Genomic DNA, 25,430 nt, shown 5'->3' on the forward strand with positions numbered 1-25,430 from the left:
TTGACAGAAATTTGGGAAATATAATACCGAAGTCCATCCAAATATTATATTCCTAATTATATATGCCTTACATTCAGTGCTGATTTGCATTCAGGCCAATGCAAAGTATGTACCCATTGCTGCTTTTCTTAAGTAGCAGCTGGCAGTTCATTTCTTTTTTTTTTTTCTTCCCAGTATCCTTTCCTCGGTCCTCTTCCCACCCGAATGGCTGGCTTCTTTAGCAGTGGCAGTCGTCAGTGCCAGATCAGCTCCTTTTATCTTCTTGTTGATATGCATGAACTCGATACCAATGGCTTAGGTAAGTGTGCATTTGGTTTCCAGTTACTAACTTCAAACTGAGTCTTTCTGGGTACAGAGGAAAACTGTAGTGATCAATGTATTTTTCTAAACTAAACGAATTTCTTCCCTTTCCTTCACCTGCCTCCCCCAAAGAGTAGGTTTGAAATAGATTTAGATATTTCGTAGAGCATGTGGGGCGCAGCAATTGTCAGAAATTTAATGACATTTTATTTTTACACCCAATACTGGCCCATGGGGAGCTAATGGGAAGCTATTTTCCTCTTGTGCAAATATTCCAGGCTTCCCTTGTTGTTCAATATGAGGAATGTGGCTTGCAGGAGATGACACCGTGAAACATTCATGAATAGCTGCACATATTTGGCTTTGACATTTCGTTTGCCTTAATGAGAACAAGGGGAGGGAAGACTGATTGGATTTTGTGTTGTTGTTTTTTAATTTCAGAGGATACATCAGAGATCCAAGAGAGGATAGGAAATCAATTTAAGTCTTTACTAGAACAATTAAAGGGTAAGTGGAAAATAGTGACCATTCCTCAGGATTTTTGGTGGGACTGAACAGTACCTCCAAACAACTGAAAGACACTTCAGTGGAGTGGCATTTTCTTTTTTTTTAAATGAGAATGTGAATTAACCATGTCTTAAGAATTGGAATTTTTCCATAGGGTGAGTGAAATGTTAAAACAATGAATTTAAAAGTTGTCATCCTGGCCAATAACTCGTTGAATAGTATAACTTGAACTGGCTTACATTTGCATTCCAAGCTTCCTTTTGCTTCAGTTGGCCAGGCTCTTCTACCCCTTTCCTCTTCCTCACACTCAGCCACCATTTCTTCTGGGCAGAGGCCCTGCAGCTGAGCTCAACCCAGCCACATATCCCAGGAAGGACAGCATCCGGGGAAGGAAAATTGTTATCATCAAGTCCTCTTGGTTTTACCTTCACAGAATCTCTAGAATCCAACCATCCAAAGTGCTGCCACACCGATCCAAGCACTTATCATATCGTACCTTGACTACTGTGTCTGCCTCCTCTCAGACCTCCCTGCTTCCTGTCTCCCCTCTAGTCCATATTTTATTCTGCTTCCCAGATCCTTTTTTGAAAAAGTATTCAGTCCACAAATCCCCACTCCACACGATCCTCCAGTGGTTGCCCATCCACATCTGCATCAAACAGAAACTCCCTGCTGTCGGTTTTAAAGCATTTAATCATCTTTCTCCCTCCCACCTCATCTCACTGATTTTCTACTTTAAAAGCCTGCTCACTTTGCTCCTCTGATGCCAATCTACTTCTGTACCCCAGTCTCATCTGTCTCACTGCCAACCCCTTGCCCATATCCTCCCTCAGGCCTGGAATTCCCTCCTTCCTCATAGCCAGTAAATCACCACTTTCCGAACCTTCATCCGCCGACTTCCCCATAAACCACATCTCCTCCAAGACACCTTCCATGACCAGGCTCTCATTTCCCCTATTCATTCATTCATTCAGTCGTATTTATTGAGCGCTTACTGTGTGCAGAGCACTGTACTAAGCGCTTGGGAAGTACAAGTTGGCAGCTTATAGAGATGGTCCCTACCCAACAGTGGGCTCACAGTCTAGGCGGGGGAGACAGACAACAAAACAAAACATATTAACAAAATAAAATAAATAAATAGAATAATAAATACGTATATAAAGGTGCTGTGGGGAGGGGAAGGAGGTGAGGCAGGAAGGAGGGGGCTCCGTCTGGGAAGGCCTCCTGGAGGAGGTGAGCTCCCAGTAGGGTTTTGAAGGAAGGAAGAGAGCTAGCTTGGTGGATGTGCGGAGGGAGGGCATTCCAGGACAGGGAATGTCCTCCCTTCTGCATTACTTATGTACTTGGATCTGTTACCCTTAAGCACGTGATGTTCACCCCGGCCCCACAGCACTTAGGGGAAATGGCAGAGGATAAGAATATGTACCTATCTATAATTTATTAACTGTAAGTTCCTCGTAGGCGGGGATCATGTTTACCAACTCTCATATTGTACTCTTCCAAGCGCTTAGTACAGTGCTCTATACACAGTAGCGCTCTGTAATAAATTCCATTGACAGATTGGTTCTTCAGCAGCCACTTGGCAAGTTTCTTTTACTGTCCTGGCAAGTACTTTAGCCCCTTTTTGCCCAACACAACAGTTCAGTGTTAGTGACCACAAAAGCTTCTGACAGGTGGGGAATAATTCCAGGGGCAAATGTGAGGGGAGATGGAAGAAGTGGTGTTCTCCCATTTTGCTAGTCCATTTCACCCTTCAGGTTTTAGACTGTAAGCTTGTTATGGGCAGGGAATGTGTCTACTAATTCTGTTTTATTGTACTCTCCTAAGCGTTTACAGCATGGCTCAGTGGAAAGAGCACAGGCTTTGGAGTCAGAGCTCATGGGTTCAGATCCCAGTTCTGCCAGTTGTCGGCTGTGTGACTTTGGGCAAGTCACTTAACTTCTCTGTGCCTCAGTTCCCTCATCTGTAAAATGGGGATAAAGACTGTGAGCCCCTCCCCACCCCCCGAGGGACAACCTGATCACCTTGTAACTTCCCCAGCGCTTAGAACAGCGCTTGGCACATAGTAAGCGCTTAATAAATGCCATCATTATTATTGTTGTTGTTATTATTGTAGTGCTCTGCACATAGTAACCACTCAATAAATACGATTGGTTGATTGAGACATTAAAAATACAAATGGCAACTTCCCTACTAGTTAGAATCTGGGAAGAACACACTTGAGCAGCAAATAAGAACAAACTGGAGAAGCAGTGTGGCCTAGTGGATAGGGGCAAGGACCTGGAAATCAGAAGGACTTGGGCTCCAACTCTGCCACTTGTCTGCTGGGTGACCTTGGGCAAGTCACTTAGCTCTCTGCCTCAGCTGCTAGTTTGTTGTAAAGGTATTTATTGTATTTAAACCCTTCCATATGTTCATATCCACCTGTATTTATCTAATAAAATGATACATTTTCTTCTCCATTTTCAGAGGTTTTCAATAAATGTAAAGGTGATTTGATGGAAGTGAAAGATGGCAGCTTGAAGACCTACCCTAACACTTTAGAAAACTTAGTCTTCTTTGTCGAGGTAAGCCAACCGTCTCTTTTGCGAGTAATTTTTTCCTTCGTTTTTCTTCAGTGTTATAACACAACATCCATTTTTCTAAGGTTAATTTTTGGGCTCCCATTAGCAGGTAACGTGTAGCACAGTATAAAATCTTTTGGTGCTCTCGTATAGGGTGATTTCTGAAACCTATCATGTTCTGGGGGAAGCAGCGTTGCTTAGTGGAAAGAGCCCGGGCTTGGGAGTCAGAGGTCATGGGTTCTAATCGCGGCTCTGCCACTTGTCAGCTGTGTGACTTTGGGCAAGTCACTTAACTTCTCTGGGCCTCAGTTACTTCATCTGTAAAATGGGGATTAAGACTGAGCCCCACGTGGGACAACCTGATAACCTTGTATCTATCCCAGGGCTTAGAACAGTGCTCGGCACATAGTAAGCACTTAACAAATACCATTATTATTATTTTTTGAAATTAATGTCATTTAGTGACATAAAATAAGTTTGAACAATGCCTTCTGTACACTTGGGAAAAAATATTCAGAATTTTCAGAAGTTGGTTCAAAAGGATGACCTGTGCCATGGAACATAGTGAAAATGTTCTTTTTATTATGAATAATAATAATAGTGGTATTTGTTAAGCACTTACTATGTGCCAAGCACTGGGGTAGATACAAGCCAATCAGGTTGGACACAATCCTTGTCCCTAATGGGGCTCACAGTCTTAATCCCCATTTTACAGATGAGTCACAGAGAAGTTAAGTGACTTACCAAAGGTCACACAGCAGACCGGTGGTGGAGCCGGTATTAGAACCCACGTCCTCTGACTCCCAAGCCCTCCCTGTTGCCACTAGGCCTTGCTGACTCTGGAAGAGGATGAGTTTTTGTGATACATGGCCCAGAAACCATTTTCTTAAACAATATCAAAGTAACAGAAAATATTTGGGTTTACAAACAAAAAAAGCAAAAAATGCACACCTTCCTCACACTTGTAGCACAGTTGATTCCTGAAAACTGCACCCTAATTTTTCTGGATGACTGTTCCACACACTTCTCATCTCACTCCTCAAAACCCTCCAGTGGTTATCCATTTCTCTCAGCAACGTGCAGAAACTTTAAGGATTTTGTTCAGCTTTCTCCTTGTTATGCATCCACTGTCTTCTCCCATTACACTCTAGGCTGCATTCTTCATTCCTCCCAAGCAACCTTCTCACTGGGCCGCCTTCTTGTCTCTCCCATTCCCAACTTCTTGCTCACATACTTCACCCTGCCTGGAAATTCCTTCCCCCTTTAAATTCAACAGACCGCAGCTCTCTCCTCCCTCAAAGCTCTTCAGAAATCCATGTACCCCTAGGAGACATCCCATGATTGATTTATAAAATTTCTATCCCTTCATACTACCTTCTCAGCATTTCTGTCCCACCTAGGCTTTTAAGAATCCACTACCGCTCATAACACTTTTGTACATGCTTTGCAAATCCTCTTATTTAAGCTCTAATGTATGATTGTATACCATTTTGCTTTTTCCTCCAATCTCTGATTTTTTTAGTGTCTTTTTCCTCCCCACTTGCGCTGCCCCCCATCCTGCCCCCGAGATTATAAACTCTTTGAAGGCAGGGATTATGTCTGCTATTTGTTTTTCACTCTCCTGAACACTTAGTCCATTGCTCTGCACATAGTAGATGCTCAGTAAATACTATTTATTATATCAAAATGTAAATCTGACTCCACTTTCTCATAGGATCAGTGTTATAAACTGGGGGATTGAGTCTGGAACCAAAGTCAGATATCCTATTACCAATCTCTGTCTCTCCTCCCCGCCCCCCTCAAACTTTTCCCTTCTGTAAGTCTGTTCCTCTTATTCATTCATTCATTCAATTGTATTTATTGAGCGCTTACTGTGTGCAGAGCACTGTACTAAGCGCTCGGGAAGTACAAGTCGGCACCAGATAGAGATGGTCCCTACCCAACAACGGGCTCACAGTCTAGAAGGGGGAGACAGAGAACAAAACAAATTTCATCAAGTACTGCATAATGGAGCCACCAATGAAGTTTTATGATTACCTCCTAGTTTTCCTCTGACAACATCCAAGGCTTCCTGGTACTTTCCCAAACATTCCAGGATCATATAATACAGTTCAATTCAACTTCAGCCTCTTATGCCCCATATCCCATCTTAATGTTGTTTCCTCATTTCTCTGTGCCCCCAGAGCTATGGCTATTAACGAGGTTACTCTTGTAAAGCTGAACTGAATGTAAATTTAAATGCCATTCATCTTAACTCAGGGATTGCCCATATCAAAATGTCAAATGCTTTGAAAAACACTCTTATAAGGAATAAAATCTGGATGAGTTGAGTTTCTTTTTTAAGAATCTGTATTTTTAACTTGTTGATAACATAGCATGTGTTAAAACCTTTAATCGTTTAACACGTTTATTAAAAATACAGCTTTTTCTTCCCTCAGACTATCTCCATTGTCCTGTGGGTATCAAGCTACTGTGACAGTGTCCTACGACCTTACAAAATAAATTTACAGAAAAAGAAAAAGAAGAAAAAAGAAATCAGCGTTATTATGGTACGTAATAGCAACTCTGGCGATTTTGAAGTATATATGGTGTCTTTTCTCTGAGGAGTTCCAAGCCATTTAATCATGCATGGTCGATTCATAATTAAGCATTATCAGTGCCTTTTGAGTAATGTGGACTGAATAGTATTAATAATAATAATGGTGGTGGTATTTGTTAAGCACTATGTGCCAAGCACTGTTCTAAGCACTGGGGGAGTACAAGGTGATCAGGTTGTCCCACGTAGGGCTCACAGTCTCAATCCCCATTTTACAGATGAGGGAACTGAGGCACAGAGAAGTTAAGTGACTTGCCCAAGGTCACACTGCAGATGAGTGGTTGAGCTGGGATTCGAACCCATGACCTCTGACTCCCAAGCCCTTGCTCTTTCCACAGAGCCACTTCTCCCTTCATTATCAGTGGCCAAGCAGTTGTGCAGTACTTTTGTCTGGTTCTAATCCCCATTCAGTAGAGTCTATGGAGCAATTCTACCTCGTAAATGATTAAAATTAAAAAGTGAGTCTCCATCTTCCTTAATAGTCTTTGGTCAGAGTTCAGCTGACAACTGAGGAATAAGGGGGAAAGAGAATGCAATTTGCACGTCCAAAATTATTGTACAGCTGTACTGTTGGTAACGTGAAGAAAAACAGTTTTGCCAGTTAAATAAGCTTATAAGTGTTCGGAAAGTAAAGGGAGCAGTATTTTAGTATCTCTTTGCTGTGTTGTACTCTCCCAAGCACTTAGCACAGTACTCTGCACAAAGCAAGCGCTCAGTAAATACCATTGATTAATTTGGTTGACTCTCTCCACAGCCACCCATCTTTACCAGTTTTCAGGACTATGTGACTGGACTTCAGATGTTAATTTCCAACGTTGTGGATCATATCAAAGGGCTTGAAATACTTCTGACTGCACTTAAGCTTGAAGAACTGATCTTAGAAGATATTTTGGTTTCACAGGTAAGAGCTTGCATGTGATGTGCGGGCCTGTGTAATGCCTATCGAAGAGAGCTTTAATTATATGACAGACAATACTTGCATCTCAAAAATTGTCTAATTTTTAAAGTCTTCTCAGTTCATGCTTTGCTGTATCCTGTCTCTGCTTGTGATCCAGTGTAGTGCTTTGGCTCTAGTTTGGCTCGAGAGAGAAAGGAGTGGGAGATCGCTTGAGGATGACTCTTTGGGCTCTTCCTTTTTCTCATTGGACCTTTTTGGGAAGCAGAGAGAAAGGGCAGGGGGAGTGGAGCAGTAGCCTGGAAATCGTATACAACAGGCCTTGGGCTTGACCAAAGTCTGCATCCCCTCACTTCGTTACAGGCAGGGAACGTGTCCCCTGATTCTGTTGTACTGTACTCTCCCAAGCGTTTAATACAATGCCCTGCACAAGAGTAAGCACTCAGTAAATATCATTGATTGATGACCAGGGAATGGTTGGCTTGTGAGTCCCAAAGTGGGCAACCTCGACCACAAGAGGTTGGAGGGGAACAGTGAGACGGGGACCTTCAGCAGAGGAAGCGGTGGCAGCCTCCCTGCTTGGCTTGCTTGGAGAAGAAGGAATTGAAGAGGGAGGGAGAGCGACAGTGGGCAGTCCTGGATCATTTTCCTACAGAAACATTCAGACCTTGTTTCCTCACTCGTCAGGAAGTGGAAAGAGCCCGGACGTGGGAGTCAGAGGTCATGGGTTCTAATTCTGGCTCCGCCACTTTTCATCCATTCATTCAATCATATTTATTGAGCACTTACTGCTCAGTGAGCACCTGTATATATGTTTGTACATATTTATTACTCTATTTTATTTGTACATGTCTATTCTATTTATTTTATTCTGTTAATATGTTTGGTTTTGTTCTCTGTCTCCCCCTTCTAGACTGTGAGCCCACTGTTGGGTAGGGACCGTCTCTAGATGTTGCCAACTTGGACTTCCCAAGTGCTTAGTACAGTGCTCTGCACACAGTAAGCGCTCAATAAATATGATTGATTGACTGTGTGCAGAGCACTGTACTAAGCGCTTGGGAAGTACAAGTTGGCAACGTATAGAGATGGTCCCTACCCAACAAGGGGCTCACATCAGCTGGGTGACCTTGGGCGAGTCATTTAACTTCTCTGTGCCTCAGTGACCTCATCTGGGACTGTGAGCCCCATGCGGGACAACTTGATTACCCTGTATCTACCCCAGCACTTAGAACAGTGCTTGGCACATAGTAAGCGCTTAACAAATACCATCATTATTGTTATTATCCACCTCCGCATCAAACAAAAATACTCATCGTTGGTTTTAAAGCCCTCAATCACCTTGCCCACCTCACTACTCTCCTACTAAAACCCAGCCCGCACACTTCATTCCTCTAATGCTAACCTTCTCACCGTACCTCAGACTCACCCATCTCACCTCAAACCTCTTGCCCACATCCTGCCTCTGGCCTGGAATGCCCTCCCTCCTCATATCAGACAGGCAGTCGCTCCCCCCACTTCCAAGTTGTTTTGAAGGCACATCTCCTCCAAGAAGCCTTCCCTAACTAAGCTCTCCTCTCCTCTTCTCCCACTCCCTTCTGCATCGCCCTGACTTGCTTCCTTCATTCATCTCCCACTCCAGCCCCATGGCTTTCATGTATATCAATCAATCAGTCAATCTTATTTATTGAGCGCTTACTGTGTGCAGAGCACTGTACTAAGCGCTTGGGAAGTACAAGTTGGCAACATATAGAGACAGTCTGTACCCAACAATGGGCTCGCAGTCTAAAAGCGGGAGACAGAGAACAAAACCAAACATACTAACAAAATAAAATAAATAGAATAGATATGTACAAGTAAAATAAATAGAGTAATAAATATATACAAACATATATACATATATACAGGTGCTGTGGGGAAGGGAAGGAGGTTAGATGGGGGGATAGAGAGGGGGACGAGGGGGAGAGGAAGGAAGGGGCTCAGTCTGGGAAGGCCTCCTGGAGGAGGTGAGCTCTCAGTAGGGCCTTGAAGGGAGGAAGAGAGCTAGCTTGGCGGATGGGCAAAGGGAGGGCATTCCAGGCCCGGGGGATGACGTGGGCCGGGGGTCGATGGCGGGACAGGCGAGAACGAGGCACGGTGAGGAGATTAGCGGCAGAGGAGCGGAGGGTGCGGGCTGGGCTTTGAATGGTATTCCAAGGCATCCAATTCCCCTTGGTTGAACATAGTGCATCGTTTTCGCTTCATCGGAGCAGCTGGGAGGGATCGCCAACCTCCTAATGACTGTCTCAATCAATCAATCAATCAATCGTATTTATTGAGCGCTTACTGTGTGCAGAGCACTGTACTGTGTCTCCCCCCTCTAGACGGTGAGCTCATTGTGGGCAGAGAATGAGTCTGTTTATTGTTATATTGTACTCTCCCAAGTGCTTAGCACAGTGGTTTGCACACAGTAAGCACTCAATAAATACAGTTGAATGAAGGCGTGAAAGTCCTGCGGTAAATCCAGATAACTCTTTGAGAAACCGAAGTCAAGTCCCCCGACTGAACACCAGGGGGAGCCAGAGATTGTTGAAGAAAAATGAAGCTTAATTAAAAAAGCAATTATCAAAGGAGGTAAGAGTGTGATGAAACACCTTAAAGATGAAAGGAATGAGAAGATGTGTTATTAAGAGGCTGAAGGTGCCGAGGAGAAATAAAATGTGGTGAGATTTGGCTTTCTAAGCTCTGTTGCCAAAATGACTGACCAATACTTGTTTCTGGTCCAAGTTGTTACAGAATCCACGGTAGGTGATGTAGTTTTTTTTTTTTATCTCTGGGGCGAAGCGGTGTGGTGGAGAATTTGTCTTTGGTTAGCAGAGTCATTGACGCTGTTTTTCTTGCTCCCTTTGCAGGAAGAGAGAAGATTTACAAAAACTGTGCAGGGCAAAGTGCAGAGCAGTTACCAGCACTCGCTTCAGGAAATTGGGGAGCTGCTGAAAAAGAGACTTGAGACCATAAACAAACTAAAAGTTTAAGGAAGTAAACCATAGACCTGAAAGACTCCACAAGGAAAGTGACACCATACTCCAGTACTCCAGGCAAAAGCAACATTGGGTTGGCCATCACCTTAATCCAGAACTTCCTCGTAAAATGCATGAAGGACTTGATTGTGAATTCATTTTTTAGGTATTAAATATATCCAGCTGATTTAAATTATTGTACATAAGCCGGAAGCAGAACCCTCATCTGGGTTTGACCACTTTTTATACATGTTCATAAGCGTATGGCAGCAACAAGAAAACCACCACTCTCTTCCCTTCCATCTCCACAAACTTTTGGGGGATGATATTCAGAGCAGCAATAGAAATCCAGCATTCAGCATCCACCTCACAGCAGCTGGGTGGTCTTCACCAAACAGTGTTGGTTATTTGGATACAGACCTTGCCTTAGAGCCAAAAGTAGAGACCCTCCCACTTACAATGGACCTTCCAACAGTTCCTCTGACACCGAAGCAGGCCATTTCTGGGACTGTTCAACCAGCCGCTTAGCCTCTTCTGGGTCCAAGGTGCCTGGCCATGATACAGCTGTGATCTCAGATTGGTTTGCCCATCATTTCAGTGCCCTTTTGCCTGCCTTTCCAAACTCATCCTACAAGTGAGTCATGTCACTTCGGAGCATGTTAATTTTGCTTAGCTCAAATCTCCTGGCCCCCTCTCCCTTCAGTTGTGAATCAGGAAAAGGGGAGTAGGGAAGGCACCTGTTTATTTGTAGCTGTTCAGTGTGGGAAAAGTAGCACAAAAATCACAAGCCTGCTGGAAGACTGACTCGATCTTTTCGTGAGTTTTGGAGAGTCAGGAATGGCTTTCAAAAGAAAAGAGGGATGATAATGTACATACTTTGCGCAGTGGAGTCTGACATCACTGGCACTGATTTCCAGAGTCACGTGAAAACGGTTCACAAGTTTAAAAGAAATACATGTAGGTGCTTGAAACTTTAGAAGATTTAGTACTTTAGTCTTTTAAATGGAAGGGAGAGAGTCTTAAAGACTTTCCAAGATTTTAAATTGGAAGAAACTGCTTCCTGTGTGATATGAAACTGAAAATGCTCCATTCTCTGTACACTTGTTCGATTGCAACTAATTTTCCTTTGGATGATAAAGTACAGGAGGAGTTACTGATGTTGTTTGTAGCACAGTCATTGCTTCATCCGTACCCTGAAATTTTTTTTTTGTTTTGTAGAAGGATTAAATAACCTTGCAGAATTACTAGCATTTTCCCCTTAAGTTTTACGGGACCCTTGAGACTTTCAGAATCTAATACAAAGTGACTAGTTAAAACTTTTTAAGAAAGTTGAAAATTGTCACCCTCTCCGTGTACGTCTTGTTGTATGTGCTAGAGTATTGACCAGAGTATTTTTTTAAGTGGAAAAAAAAAAAATGCCCATGGCAGCTCCCACTGGCCCCATCTCAAAAAGGAAGAATAACTGTGGGGGAAATTGGAGTAGATGCGCATATAGTTTTAGTGTTTTGGGGATTTGTGTGTGTGCATGCGTGGGGGGGGGTGTGGGTGTGTGTGTGTGTGTGTGTGGGCCTGGCGTGCCATCTTCCCTGAACATATCCAAGTTATCTATATATAAATACCTTGGGAAAGAGGAATGAAGAGAGACGGGGATCAATCTAGCATGCATATTATCCTTCAGCTTCTGATCCTTGGGGCATTTGGTGGTTGTCACAAATTCTTCAACCAGTTTTTGCTTCCTGGCGGCAGCTCCCTTCTGACAGTTTAGTGTCAAATAATGTTACTTTGGGGTTATACTTTCTTTTTTTCTCACTGACTTTCTACTAACTGTAGCATTGAAATCAGATTAAATTTCTTATATTGTGTAATGGAACCAAATTGTGTGCAAAAATGGCCAATGTCCCATCAATTCCCTATAAATTATGTACAGTCTAGGAGATATATACATATATATAGATATATAAGTATATATATCTACGTCCTACATGAGTAAAGGTCTCTCCCTTCGCCAACATACACACACCATTGTGTTTGAAGAGAAATCCCAAATAATACATTGCTGCTGCTGTTCGTTTTTTTTGTCGTCGTTTTGTTTTTTAGTGAATTGACATTTAAAACAAAAACCAAGAAAAGAAGGATGAGAAAAAATGAACAAGACTACTGTTTACAGACTGAAAAATTATTGCTTTTATACTACTGGGATCATGAGCAATGATCCTCTGAAGCAGACATGTATTAGTTTGAATTGTTTAGCTGACGTGGATAAAGAAGGGAGAAATTCTTTGATTTCTCCACAGAAAGGAAAGAGGATGGTGCCTAGCTGTGTTGCCCATTAATTTTGTATCTCTTAGCAATTTTAACTGTTCAAAATTGCATTATATTTTGCAATCATTATGATAAATCTGAATTTGTGTTAACTTTTAATATAAAAAGATTTCATTGTGTCAGCAGTCTTATCTAAACTCTTCCTAATTGTTGGATGTAAATTTATGAATGTGGAAGGTCTATATTCTTCCTTCTCCAGAATTTGGTGACACAGCCACAGCAAGCCTGCTTTAAACTGGATGGGTTCATAATTTATATATAAAAAAAAGTTTCATTGTAAGTTAGCATTTCTGCCTGTTTCATTTTCGTCCAGACCCTTGCGTTCATGTCACACACGCTCTCACTCATTCAGACGTATTTATTGAGCGCTTGAGAAGAACATGAGTAGACAGACGCATTCCCTTTGAACTTTTGAGTTGACCAGTGTTGGCCTCCGAGCATAGTTTGAACGTTTTGGGGATTTCAGTTTCAGCCTCCAGGAGCCCAGGTCTTTTTTTAAAATGGCAGCTTGCATATTAGGGAGGAGAATGAGGCTTAAAGATTAATTTATGTGATGCAGAGGCTTAAAACAAAGCTTAATTTATGTGATGCAGAGAAGGCATCAGTCACATCTCCTGCCCCAAATTCTCCATCGGCAAAGGTGGATCTGTCCCTCTGCCTGAGAATAAAGAAGAGTTTAGGGATAGAAACCCCCTCTCAGGGTCACACCTGGAGAGTTCCCAGTACTCTGCCAGTCTCGACTACAGGAGGGAGAGTCGGGCAGAGGCATAGCCATCCCATTCCTAGCTTGGGCAGTGGCTAGTGAGTGGAAGGCAATCTGCTACAAGTCAAAAGTCACCCACGCTGGGCAGCAGCAGCAGGGGAGAGAAGCGAGGGCGAAGACTCAAGTTGACTGCGCGGAAGGAGGCAATGGTAAACCACTTCTGTATTTTCACCGAGAAAACTATGGATGTGCTACCAGAACAATTGCAGGTGGAGGTGGGGTGTTCTGGGAGAGATGTCCATGGCGTCGTTATGGGTCGAAGACGACGGCCTAAGACAAGACAGGATAGAAATCTTCCTTTGAACAGAATGCAAACTCCCAATTAGTCCAAAGGAAATGGAATTGATTCAGATAACTGGGAATCTGGGTAGCCAAGCCAAAGCAGGTAGAGGGTCTCTCAGACAGGCAGTCACATTAGATGAGAGGCATGGCTCGGCACGGCTGCCTGACCTGGACCTATTGAAGGCAGGGTATCTTTATTAATAATGATAATGGTATTTCTTGGATGCTTACTTTGTGCCAAGCACTGGGGTGGATAGAAGCAAGTTCGGTTGGACGTAGTCCCTGTCCCACGTGGGACTCACACTCTCGAAGAAATACCATGAGGTAACTAATCGTAAAACTTCATTTGTGGCTCCATTATGCAGTACTTAAGGAAATTTGTTTTGTTTTGTTGTCTGTCTCCCCCTTCTAGACTGTGAGCCTGTTGTTGGGTAGGGACCGTCTCTATGTGTTGCCGACTTGTACTTCCCAAGCGCTTAGTACAGTGCTCTGCACACAGTAAGCGCTCAATAAATACGATTGAATGATTGAATGAATGCAGCCCGGAGAAATGTAGTGACTTGCCCAAGGTCACCCAGCAGACAAGAGGCGGAGCTGGGATTAGAATCCATGACCTAATTCCCAGGCCTGTGCTCTATCCACTACGCTATGCTGCTTCCATTCTGTGATCAATAACCATAAAATTATACCAAGTTCTATGGTGAGCTGGCTGACGAGTCCGATATTTAGTTGGGAAAAGACTAATGAGGATGCTGTAAAACACTTTAAATTTATGATTAGGCTTGTTTGGGGCAGATGAAGTCAACGATAAAAGTCCAATTCCTTCTGCCAGGGAGATACCTTCCCTGTGAGCATTTGTCTTATGCGATCGAGTCGTCTTCGACCCATAGCAATGCCATGGACACATCTCTCCCACATCTCTCTCCAGGTGCGACCCTGAGGGGGCTGTCAGCACCAACAGATGAGAAGTAGTGGCCCCGGCTTGGTTCCTTCCTTCATGGGGTGAACACGTTGTATTTCCATCTTGGCTGGTTTGTTTGGATGCTACATCTCTCCAAGCCCTAACTCATTTTCTGGCCAAATCTCCTAACTGGCCCTGTGAAGAGCTAACACCACTGGGTGGGTGGTCTGTTTTGCAGCATTTGTGGGAAAACCCTAAGGAACACTACCATAGGGAGTCAAACAATCCAGGTGGTTGGAGCACTTTTTTCTTCTTTCCAAATGGTTTGGAGCTGTGCAGCTCTCTCTTGAACAGGCCAAATAATAATAATGGCATTTATTAAGCGCTTACTATTTGCAAAGCACTGTTCTAAGCGCTGGGGAGGTTACAGGGTGATCAGGTTGTCCCACGTGGGGCTCACAGTCTTAATCCCCACTTTACAGATGAGGGAACTGAGGCTCAGAGAAGTTAAGTGACTTGCCCAAAGTCACACAGCTGACAAGTGGCAGAGCCAGGATTTGAACCCATGACCTCTGACTCCAAAGCCCGGGCTCTTACAGCTACAGAATTATCTCCTGAAAGCCCCACCATGTCTTATCCCAGGACCCATTAAGGGTGGTGGTGATGGCAGGGGCTGATATCCTGGCACACAATCTGCTCAGTATCACTTCTCTTACTCGCCAAAGGAAATATAATTTAGCCTGGGAATCCATTCTGTTTCTTTCTGTTTTCTTTATTGAGAGTGAGTGATGCACTGCAATGAAAAATACTCAAAACCACCCACTGCTCCACCAAAATGTTCTTTTTGAATATAGTCCCAGATCCTCTGTAAGAGAAATCAGCCTTTTTGGTGGGAGGGGTTGGGAGGGTGGGCAGTAATAGTGGTTCTCTCCCAGTGGAAAAAATAAAATGAAGCTTTGCGCTTTGCAGCCCTGCTTTGAAGCCATCTATGGTCTTCATTTTCCTTACTGCTACCAGCTGTATCCCCACAGTTATTACAGGCTATGGGAAGGCCAGGTCTGTCAATCTTGACCAAAGCGAGAGGATTCACTGTGTACATGACACATAGTGATATTTCCAAGCAACAATTGGGAAATGTCCTGGTCATGTCAAGTGCTTGGTACAGTGTTCTGCACACAGTAAGTGCTCAATAAATATGACCGAATGAATGAATATCGCTGTTTTACCTGGGTCTCACTATTACTGACAAGGCTGCTTTCCCCTTTAAAGCCAAAATAAGTGAAGAGAGGGCAACTCCATTGTACACAGGTGTTGACATTAATGGGCTTAATGAGGGTAGGATGTCACATGTTGGCCTTGACAGCCATACTGAGCTGTCAAAATCGCTCTGTTGGATGCAGAGTACTGAACTATCAATTTAGGAGAATGCAATAAAATGGGAAGACCTGGTTTCTACCTCAGAAGAGTTTACAATCAACTAGGGGAGACAGACAAGAAATGGATACATAGAACAGGTTCAAAAATGGGAAACAGCATGTCCTAGTGGAAAGAGGACGGGACCCGGAGTCAGAGGCCCTGGATTCTAATTCCAGCTCTGCCACATACTTGCATGCCGTATGACCTTGGGCAAATCATTTAACTTTTCTGTGCCCCAGTTTCCTCAACTAAAATGGAGATTCATTCAATCGTATTTATTGAGCGCTTACTGTGTGCAGAGCCCTGAACTAAGCGCTTGGGAAGTAGAAGTCGGCAACATGTAGAGACGGTCCCTACCCAACAACAGGCTCACATCTAGAAGGGGGATTCAATACCTGTTCTCTTCCTGCTTAGTTTGTGAGCCCCATGTGGGACAGGGACTGTGTCCAAGCTGATTAACTTGTATCTACTTCAGCACGTAGCACAGTGCTTAACACATGGTAAGCATTTAACAAATGCCATTAAAAAAAATAGAGGTCAGTAATTCAGTGAATTAAAGAAATAGATACGCACATGAATGCTAAGTGTGATAGCATGATCTGGCCGGGGAAGATGATCCTTTCTAGTTGGATTTCATCAGATGTTCTTTTCCCAATGCACTTGCAGTTTAGAATAGTAAGGATCACACTTGTTACATGCACATCTCTTGTTCTTTTGCCACACTTTAGTTTCAGTAAAATATTTTATACTCTTACGGAAAAAGAAACATTTGTGGATATTGTGTTCCTGGTACCATCATCTTGTTTATTTCTAGGGAATGGATATTTTCAGGTTTATTTGGTTTCAACCCAAATTTCTAACCTCAAAATCGTGTATTTAAAGTGAGGGTTAAACAAAGATAAAAACAAAGCCCAAAGAAATTTCTGAAGTTTAGATTTGCTTCCTCCTACCCATAGCTTATTTTAGTGTCTGTCTCCCCTGCTAGATTCTAAGCTTCCCAAGGACAGGGATTATTTCTAACTCTCTTGTGCTCTCCCAAGCCCTGAGGACAGTGTTTGACCCAGAGAAAGCTCTCAATAAATACCTCTGATACATGGACTGAATCATTCTGGCCCCTCTGCTTGCATTTTTGACTGCCTGGCATAAAGAAAGGAACTCCCTCAACTTGAATTTTTTTATTAACCTTCACGCTAGACTCAAAAGGAACCAACCAGTTTTTTGTACTGTAGATATTTAAAAAATCATTGAAATTCATTGGCACAGGTCATGAGACAATACACTGTATCTGTCAATGGGTTTTTGAAAATCAGTACATTATGGCTCACCGACATTCATCAATCCAGAAGTTCAAGGGCAATCCCCATTGCCCAACACCTATTCTGCTAGCGTATGCCTGACGTATTCTGCTACAAAGACTTTGGTCTCTCCAGTGGAATCATCATTACAAAGAATTACGTAAATTGTAGAACCAGTGATTGTGCCCAGCCCAACGGGACAGTTTCTGTGACCAAAAAAGGCTTACATGGTGCCCTGGAAGTTGGTTAGGAGGGAGGAAGAATTATCTGGTTCCAATGCTGAACCCCAGAGGATGCTGGGGAACTAAGGCTGGGGTGGGAAGCTGGGGGAAATGAGGGAAAAGACTATCTTGGGCTGGGTAAGAAATGGGCATATTCCTACTGCCCACTTCCCCCTGCTCCTTGGGAGCAGGCCCCAAGGCAGGATGTGGCCAAATCCTACCCCGCAATGGAGTGCGGGTGGGCGTGGGGAAACTGAGGCAATGGGGGGGGGAGTCCAATGGTGGGGGTGTTTGCTGCAAGGGGGGCTAGTAGAGGCCGGGGAGGGAAGACAGGATGCCACTGGCCTAAGGAAAAAACCAAAACAGCTCGGGGTCCACAATACCAGGTACTGACACTTTAATTGATTTTCTTTAAGGGAATTACACTGTCAGGGATCTGGATGGGGAACTCCCTTTCTTTATAGCACCGATTCCTCTTTGGGTGCAATTTACCAGGGGAACTCTGGCTCTCCCCAAACCCCCCTCCCGCCCCCACCCCGAAGTGGGAGGTCGAAGCTCGACCGATATTTCGGGCTATCCCTGGTGCACGGCTTTCTGACAATAGCTACCACCCCGCCACGAGGGGTTCAGCCAATATAGGGCTCTCCTACCAGGCGCAGGGGGCACCCCCTGCCCCCTCACAGCTCCTCCCGCCCCGCCCCTTTCTTCTGGAAGGCCGTGAGGATGTTCAGGCTCTTCTGGAGTTCCTCCTTCTTCCCGTCGCTCATCTTGTTCTTCTCGATCAGCTTGGTGATGCGGGCGGTCTCGGCGGCAGGGAAGTCCTCGCCCTGCTCCAGGACCTTCCCCATGATCTTCAGGTACTGCTCGGCCCACTTCCTCTCCGTTTCCTTGACCCCCGAGAGGCCGTCCCGTCCCCGTCTCAGCACAGCCCGCCGCTCCTCCTCCCCTTCCGCGCCCACGAACTCCCCAGCCAGGGCGTCGTACAAGGGCAAGCAGCCCGCCATGCCCAGGTACACCCCATGCCCCTTCAGCCAGCGCTGGATGGCTCCGGCCTTCACCTCCCCGGGGTACAGCACCGGATTCTCGTAGTCCCCGTCGCGGAAGAGGTAGAAGACCGGATAGCTCTCCTTATTCAGCTTGTACTTCTCCCCCAGCTCCATGTTCAGCTTGTCACCGTAATCTGGAACGGAAAACAAGCATAAGGCAGAGCCGGGGGAACGCATCTCGTCTACACGAGCGGGGATCGGGGCAGGAGGTGTAGAAACACAGCAGGACCACGGCTAAAGGACTGACAGATGATAGCGAGGTCAGAAATGGTCGGGGACAGAGTAAAGCTTTCTTTCAGTCACCCCCAAAGCCTTGCACCTCCTCCCTTTCTCTCACATCCCTGCAGGTAAAAACGGGAGCGAGCCCTTGGCTTATTCATTCATTCAATCATTCAATCATATTTATTGAGCGCTTACTGTGTGCAGAGCACTGTACTAAGTGCTTGGGAAGTACTAGCTCTGATCCCTGGACCAGGGTTCTTCCCCTCACAAGCCTTCTGGGAGAGATTCAGCCTCTCAAATACCTGTTCGTGGATCACCCGGGTGTGTTCACACCTGAGGACTTGAGGCAGGCATTTGGGACTGCCCTGTCCTAGAACAGTATGGGAGATACATAAACCTACCGTGGTTATCGGGTGAGGCCTAATTACTGTTTGTGTGACCTCAGGTTTCCGACTTAGATCATCCTAGCCAAAATACTCTCATTTAGGTTCACCTCAATTCTTGGCCTTTATATTGCAACTTTGCGGGGATATAAGAATCTGGGCCAAGTTGGTCTCCGCTACAGACGCTTTGGTCAAAGCACAGCAGAGTTTAAGATGGAAAGCTTGGCCATCCTGGGAAACGGCTCTCTCTGTAGAGGCGTGCAGTCGGGGGCATGACCGACTAGAAATCTAAATGCGAAGGAATAAAAAGAGTCTTTAGTGTGCATTCACATTCAGGCCTACTTTCTTCGGAGCCTCGTGGCACAAACCCGGCCTGGGCGGTGAGGAGCACAAGACTGCTCCCTCAGCAACATTTTCTATGGTATCTATTGTCTTCTCATCAGTGCTGAGTACAGTGCCTGGCATATAGTAAGCGCTTACCAAATACCATAATTATTATTATTTTTATTGTTTATCAGGGACTGTCTCTATATGTTGCCGACTTGTACTTCCCAAGCGCTTAGTACAGTGCTGGGCACGCAGTAAGCGCTCAATAAATACGACAATGAATGAATGAATTTTATTCCCCTTTCCTTTTTGTGCCTGTTGCTAACCCTGCCCCGCCTAATTCTTTGATTATAAATCCCTTGGGGGCTGGGGACCGTGACTTCTTTCCACCCTGATACTTTTTCTCTTTTCTCAGCGCTAGGCACAGTCAGCCCTGACTAAATACTATTATCAACGAGTGTACAGTCAAATCTTGTCACACTCTGCCAATTCAGCATGTCCTTCTGATGCTTCCAAAATCGCTCTGTTTTTCTTCTTGACATCAGAGAAGAAATATAGCTCGAGTCACGTTGAGTTTAAATAGCATAGAGTGGGCAGACGGCCACCTGTCTCCTGGCTGCAGCAGCCTGAGCAGGAAGGAGGACCCCGGATCCTCGACTATTACACGAGATGCTTAACGATCCACCACCAGCCAACCCCTCAGCGTACTCCTTTGGCCCTGGTGGAATCCCAGTTTTTCATTCGGCCACATAGGTTTTACTTACACGCTCCACGCACCACCGTCCACAACTGGTCTCTAAATTTGAGTCGACTGGTGTTTTCTTTTCAGCTGCGTCCTCAAGGCCAGACTTCCCTCCCTCTCACCCTCCCAGGGCCCTGCCATCTCAGTCTCTGAACGCATTTGGCAGAGGAGAAGCCGCTCTGGCACCTCCCCTCGAGCCTCCCCCCAGAGACCTAAGCAGGGCCACCCTGTAGTCACCTTGAACTAGCGTTCTCGGGGCCCTTCTCAATCCACCTATTCATCGTCAATCGTATTTACTGAGCGCTTACTGTGTGCAGAGCACTGTACTAAGCGCTTGGGAAGTACAAGCTGGCAACCTATTCCCACTTCTACCTTCCCTGTTGCCTTGGCCAGTGACCCTTTCTTCAGACAGGAAACAGAGGCCCTAGGGGTTAAAAATGATTCAGTGATGAAGCTGGGACTAGAACCCAGGTGTTAATAATAATAATAATAATAACTGTGGCATTTGTTCAGCACTTACTGTGTGCCAGGCACGGGAAGGTTACCCTAGCTTCCTGCTAATAATATTAAACAGCAACTATGGTACTTGTTAAGCGCTGTGTGTCAAGCACTGTTCTAAGCACTAGGATAGATACAAGTTAATCAGGTTGGAAACAATCCCTACCCCACGTGGGGTTCACCCTCTTAGCCCCCACTTTCCAGATGAGGTAACTGAGGCCCAGAGAAAGGAAGTGACTATCCAAGGTCACACTGCAGGCACGTGGCGGAGTCAGGATTAGAACCCAGGTCCTGCTGACTCCCGGGCCCACGCTCTGTCCACTAAGCCACGCTGCTTTTTTGCTGTCCCTGCCCTTCCCGTTGCCCTCCGTCGGCTAGCCCCCACGGGTGCGTCCCTTCCTGTTGGCGTACCTGAGATTCCCACCTCAGCAACCAGGAGGTCCTCGCTCGAGCCTGAGCTCTCTGCCAGGCGCTTGAACTCATCCTGCTTCTCCCCGTAGGGGTACTGGGTGTCAAATTTTACTAAGACAAACTTGCTCTTGGGGATGACCTGTGGGGAGAGAGCGACGAGGTGAGAGGAGCAAAGGAGGCAGAGGGCAAACGCCCTTTCCCTCCCTTAGTGAAACAGACGAGGGGAGAGCCCATCTGGAGGGAGACTCGCCCCTGGCCAGCTTTAGGAAGGGCTAAAGACTGGGCCTTCGGGCAACCAAGTCCAGCCACCCTCCAGGTCTGATACCGCCGAGAGGTCACCGCACGCCGCCGAACCGAGGAGGCAAACGGTGCGAGGGCTGGCCGTGGGGGGCTGAGCCCCAGTGTTCCCTCGCAAGTCCGTATAATCAGACCCCGATTTCCGATGAGGCGCGACTCCTTTCCAGAAGCTCGCGTGCCCTTGTCAGGCCACTGTCCTGTCGCTCCCAGCCTGCTGGAATATCATCGCAAGCAAGAAAATGGAAGGGGGTGCACATGTGTATTGGCTGAGAAATTTGAGAGTTTTGAGGCTCTCAGAGTCAGAACCTTATAGTAATTAGTAGGTGGCTTCTTATTCATTCATTCATTCAATCATATTTATTGAGCGCTTACTATGTGCAGAGCACTGTACTAAGCGCTTGGGAAGTACAAGTTGACAACATATAGAGACGGTCCCTACCCAACAGCGGGCTCACAGTCTAGAAGGGGGACAACAACAACAGATTAACAAAATAAAATAAATAGATTAAGTATGTACAAGTAAAACTGAGTAATAAATATGTACAAACATATATACATATACACAGGTATATATCTCCAAGACCCCATCCACCCGCCTCCATCTTCTGACCACTCCCAATGATGATAATGGTATTTGTTAAGCGCTTACCATGTGCCAAGCACTGCTCTAAGCGCTACGGTAGATATAAGGAAATAAGGGTACCCCACATGATGCTCAGAGTCTTAATCCCCCTTTTCCAGATGAGGTGATCGAGGCACCAAGAAGTTAAGTGACTTGCCCAAAGTCACGCAGCTGACAAGTGGCAGGGCTGGGATTAGAACCCACATCCTCTGACTCCCGAGCCTGGGCTTTTTCCACTAAGCCACGCTGCTTCTCACAGTGCTTGAGGTTCAATGGTCAGAAGATTGAGATGTAAGGCCCCTGAAGAAGGGGCTGCGAGCAATTGTTTTCTTGGTCTGGAGGGCTGATTTTGGACAAAAGTCAGGAGAAAGTGGGATTGCACCAAACCTCTGCTTCCAAGAGTGACTGATCCTTGTTGTGGGCAAGGAATGTGTCTGTTATGTTGTTATACTGCACTCTTCCAAGAGCTTGGTACAGTACTCTGCACACAGTAAGCACGATTGACTGAGTGACCCATCCATTTCACCTCCATGACAATAAAGTCCCTGCTTGATGAAATTCTGGAAACATCCTAACCCTAACTCCCTCAGATAACGACAATGATTATGGTATTTGGCAGGTGCTTATTATGTGCCAAGCACTGCATGAAGCACTGGGAAGATACAAAACAAACTGATTGAACAAAGTCCCTGTCTGAACTGGAGGCTCAAAGTGTTAAGTGGGAGAGAGAACAGGTATTAAATCCCCATTTTATAAATGAGGAAACTGAGGCACAGAGCAGTTACAGGACTCGTCTAAGTCACACAGAAGAGCAGTAGACCCATGCACTTTCCACTAGGCCATGCTGTTTCCTAGGGGATATGGTGAGTATTCACTAGTAGGAGGTGAACTTGACACATTTTATTTCCAAGTTTCAAGACTCTGGAAATTAAGTCTGGCTGTGGATTTTGGAAATAAAGTCCCCAGTGAAGGGACCCCGATAAGAGACACATGCAAGGGGCAGTAGCATTTATGGGGTTTGGGAAGTACAACCGATCAATTAATCAATAGTATTTATTGAGCACCTACTGTACGCCAAGCACTTTACTGAGCACCCAGGAGAGTATACCGATTAAGTAGACATGATCCCTGCCCTCAAGGAATTTACAATCTAGCTAAGGAGACAGACATTACAACTAATTATAGGTAGGGTAACTGAGTACACGGATATGTATAAGGATATGTGCTGTGGGAGTGGAGTGAGTACCTAAGTACCACACTCGACTGTGTGGGTGATGCTGTAGGGAGGGAAAATAGGGTGAGGAGATGAATGATTCATGGAAGACTTCCTGGAGGTGTGATTTCAGTAAGGCTTTGAAAATAAAGAGAGTGGTGGTTTGTTGGACATGGAATGGAAAGGAGTTTCAGGCAGGAGGAAAGGTGTCCCATGTGGGATGGGGACTGTATCTGACCAGATTATCTCATAATAGACTCCAGCACTTTAGAACTGTGCCTGCCACATAGTGAGAACTTAATGCCATAATTATTTACTATTCTTCTTCTCACTTATGGAAAGAAATACAAGTGGTAGCTCTTCTCCCTCAGGCTCTTCTGAGTCCCGCTTGCCCTTGGATTCTAGACTGTAAGCTCCTTGGGAGCAGGGACTGTGTCTCTCAACTCTGTTATACTGCTTTCTCCCAAATGCTCAGTTCAGTGCTCTGCACACAGGAAGTGCTCAATAAATACCTTTGATTGGGGGAGAAAAAGTGAGTGACAGAGGGCAATCATGTGACTGCTCAGGCAGCAGAGTTCGGAGGGGTGTGTGTGTGTGTGTACACAGGCTTTAGGTGCTTACTATGCGGCAGGCACTGTACTAAGTGCTGGGGTAGATACAAGCTAATCAGGTTGGACACAGTCCACGTCCCACATGGGGCTCGCAATCTTAATCCCCATTTTAAAGATGGGGCACCTGAGAAATAAAGTGACTTGCCCATGTTCACATAGCAAAGGGCAGTGCCAGGATAATAATAATAATGATAGTATTTGTTAAGCACTTACTATGTGCAAAGCACTGTTCTAAGCACTGGGGGATACAAGGTGATCAGGCTGTCCCACCTGGGGTTCACCGTCTTGATCCCCATATTACAGATAAGGGAACTGAGGCACAGAGAAGTGAAGTGACTTACTCAAAGTCACACAGCTGACAGTTGGTGGAGCTGGGATTTGAACCCATGACCTCTGACTCCAAAGCCCATGCTCTTTCCACTGAGCCAGGCTGCTGGGAATCTAGGTTCTCTGCCTCTCAGGCCTGGGCTCTCTCCAGTAGGGCCACCTTGGTCTAAGACCCGAGCACTTGTGCCACAATTGGGTGGCGTTCTCCTCCAACCACCTGGGACTTGAAACTCACGGGGGTGGGGGTAACGGACACGCAGGCATTTCCGCGGGGCCAGGTCTTCACCCCCCAGGGAGTAAACTGTTTCCTCAAACACACCCTAGCCCCGCCACGACTTGCTGAGTGGGGGCTGGGGGGGAGGAGAAGGGAGGAAGTTGGGGGGAAGGGGATGGAGGGAGAAGATGGGGTGGGGGGAAGAGAGAGGAGGGGATGGAGGAAGAAGAAGGGGGTGAGGGGGGGAGAGGGTGGGGGGAGAAGAAGGGGGTGGGAGGAGAAGAGGGTGAAGAAAGGGTGGGGTGGAGAAGAGGGGGTGGGGGAACAAGAAGGGGGTGGGAGGAGAAAAAGGGGGAGAAAAGGGGATGGGAGGGAGAAGGGGCTGGGGGGAGAAGAAGGGGCTGGGGGGGAGAAGGGGCTGGGGGGAGAAGAAGGGGCTGGGGGGGAGAAGGAGGGGCTGGGGGGAGAAGAAGGGGCTGGGGGGGAGAAGAAGGGGCTGGGGGGGAGAAGAAGGGGCTGGGGGGAGGAGGGGGTGGGGGGGAGAAGGAGGGGGTGGGGGGAGAAGGAGGGGGTGGGGGGGAGAAGGAGGGGGTGGGGTGGAGAAGGAGGGGGTGGGGGGGAGAAGGAGGGTCTGGGGGGGAGAAGGAGGGTCTGGGGGGGAGAAGGAGGGTCTGGCGGGGAGAAGAAGGGTCTGGGGGAGGAGAAGGGGCTGGGGGGAGAAGGGGTGGGGGGAGCAGGGGGTGGGGGAGAAGAAAGAGGAAGAGGATAGAGAGGTGGAGGGAGAGGGGAGGGGAAGGGGTGGGGGGAGAGGGGTTTGGGGTGGGGGATCCCGGGGATGGTTGGTGGGGCTGGGCCGGCCCCGCCCCGCCCCCGCCCTCCGGCTCCCGTCCGCCCAACCAGCCGCCGACAGCTCGGCGTCCAAACGGCCCGACCGCCCGCCCGCACAAACCAACGGGGGGGGGGGACCCCGGGAGGGGAAAGGGGGGGGGGGCCCGGGACCCCCGGGAGGGGAAAGAGGGGGGCCCCCTCCCCGCTACCTTGTAGAAAGTGACGGTGTCGAGCGGCAGGGCGCCCTTGGTGTGCAGGCCGAGGCCGGCCCGGGGGGACCCCAGGAGCAGGAGCAGGCCCAGGCCCAGGCCCAGGGACCCCCGGCCGGCCCAGGGGCGGGAGCGGGCCCGGGAGGAGCGGGGGGTCCGGGGGGTCCGGGGGGCCGCCGCAGCCATCGTGTGGGGCCCGGCAAGGCGGAAGAGGAGGGGGCGGGAACGGCCGGGGAATCACGCGGGGACGGGGAGGGACGGACGGACGGAGGACCACCCCCTCCCCAGCCCCAGCCCCCCGCCCACAGCAGCAGCCACCGCCTTGGCCTGCCCCGCCTTCTCCAACAAAAACCCCCTCCCTCTCGGCCTCAAAGGCGCCCATCCCCTCAATCAATCAATCAATCAATCGGATTTACTGAGCG

The 25,430-nt window shown here is 46.8% G+C and overlaps 2 protein-coding genes and 1 non-coding gene across 3 annotated transcripts in view; 2 read left to right on the top strand and 1 right to left on the bottom strand.

Moving 5' to 3' along the window:
• Positions 1-12,300, top strand: part of NAA25 (N-alpha-acetyltransferase 25, NatB auxiliary subunit) — a 61,912-nt gene extending 49,612 nt beyond the window's left edge. The window contains exons 19-24 of the mRNA XM_038762856.1: positions 175-298; positions 742-807; positions 3,277-3,374; positions 5,810-5,920; positions 6,722-6,868; positions 9,751-12,300. Coding sequence (XP_038618784.1) covers positions 175-298; positions 742-807; positions 3,277-3,374; positions 5,810-5,920; positions 6,722-6,868; positions 9,751-9,873 — 669 coding nt within the window. The 3' untranslated portion in view covers positions 9,874-12,300. The remainder of the gene's footprint in view (positions 1-174; positions 299-741; positions 808-3,276; positions 3,375-5,809; positions 5,921-6,721; positions 6,869-9,750) is intronic.
• A 570-nt stretch (positions 12,301-12,870) lies between these two features.
• LOC119942949 lies at positions 12,871-13,008 on the top strand. Its single transcript, XR_005455441.1, has one exon. It is a non-coding gene; the product is annotated as a small nucleolar RNA SNORA7 (small nucleolar RNA).
• Positions 13,009-16,702: 3,694 nt separating this feature from the next.
• On the bottom strand, positions 16,703-25,194 carry ERP29 (endoplasmic reticulum protein 29). The gene is made up of 3 exons (XM_038762732.1): positions 25,009-25,194; positions 20,688-20,826; positions 16,703-18,238 (listed from the first exon to the last, which is right to left on the bottom strand). Exons 1-3 carry the CDS (start codon positions 25,192-25,194, stop codon positions 17,736-17,738), a joined length of 828 nt encoding a protein of 275 aa, XP_038618660.1. The 3' UTR covers positions 16,703-17,735.
• Positions 25,195-25,430: the final 236 nt, after the last annotated feature.

Source organism: Tachyglossus aculeatus, chromosome 21 (genome assembly GCF_015852505.1).
Source record: "Tachyglossus aculeatus isolate mTacAcu1 chromosome 21, mTacAcu1.pri, whole genome shotgun sequence".
Lineage (NCBI taxonomy): Eukaryota > Metazoa > Chordata > Mammalia > Monotremata > Tachyglossidae > Tachyglossus > Tachyglossus aculeatus.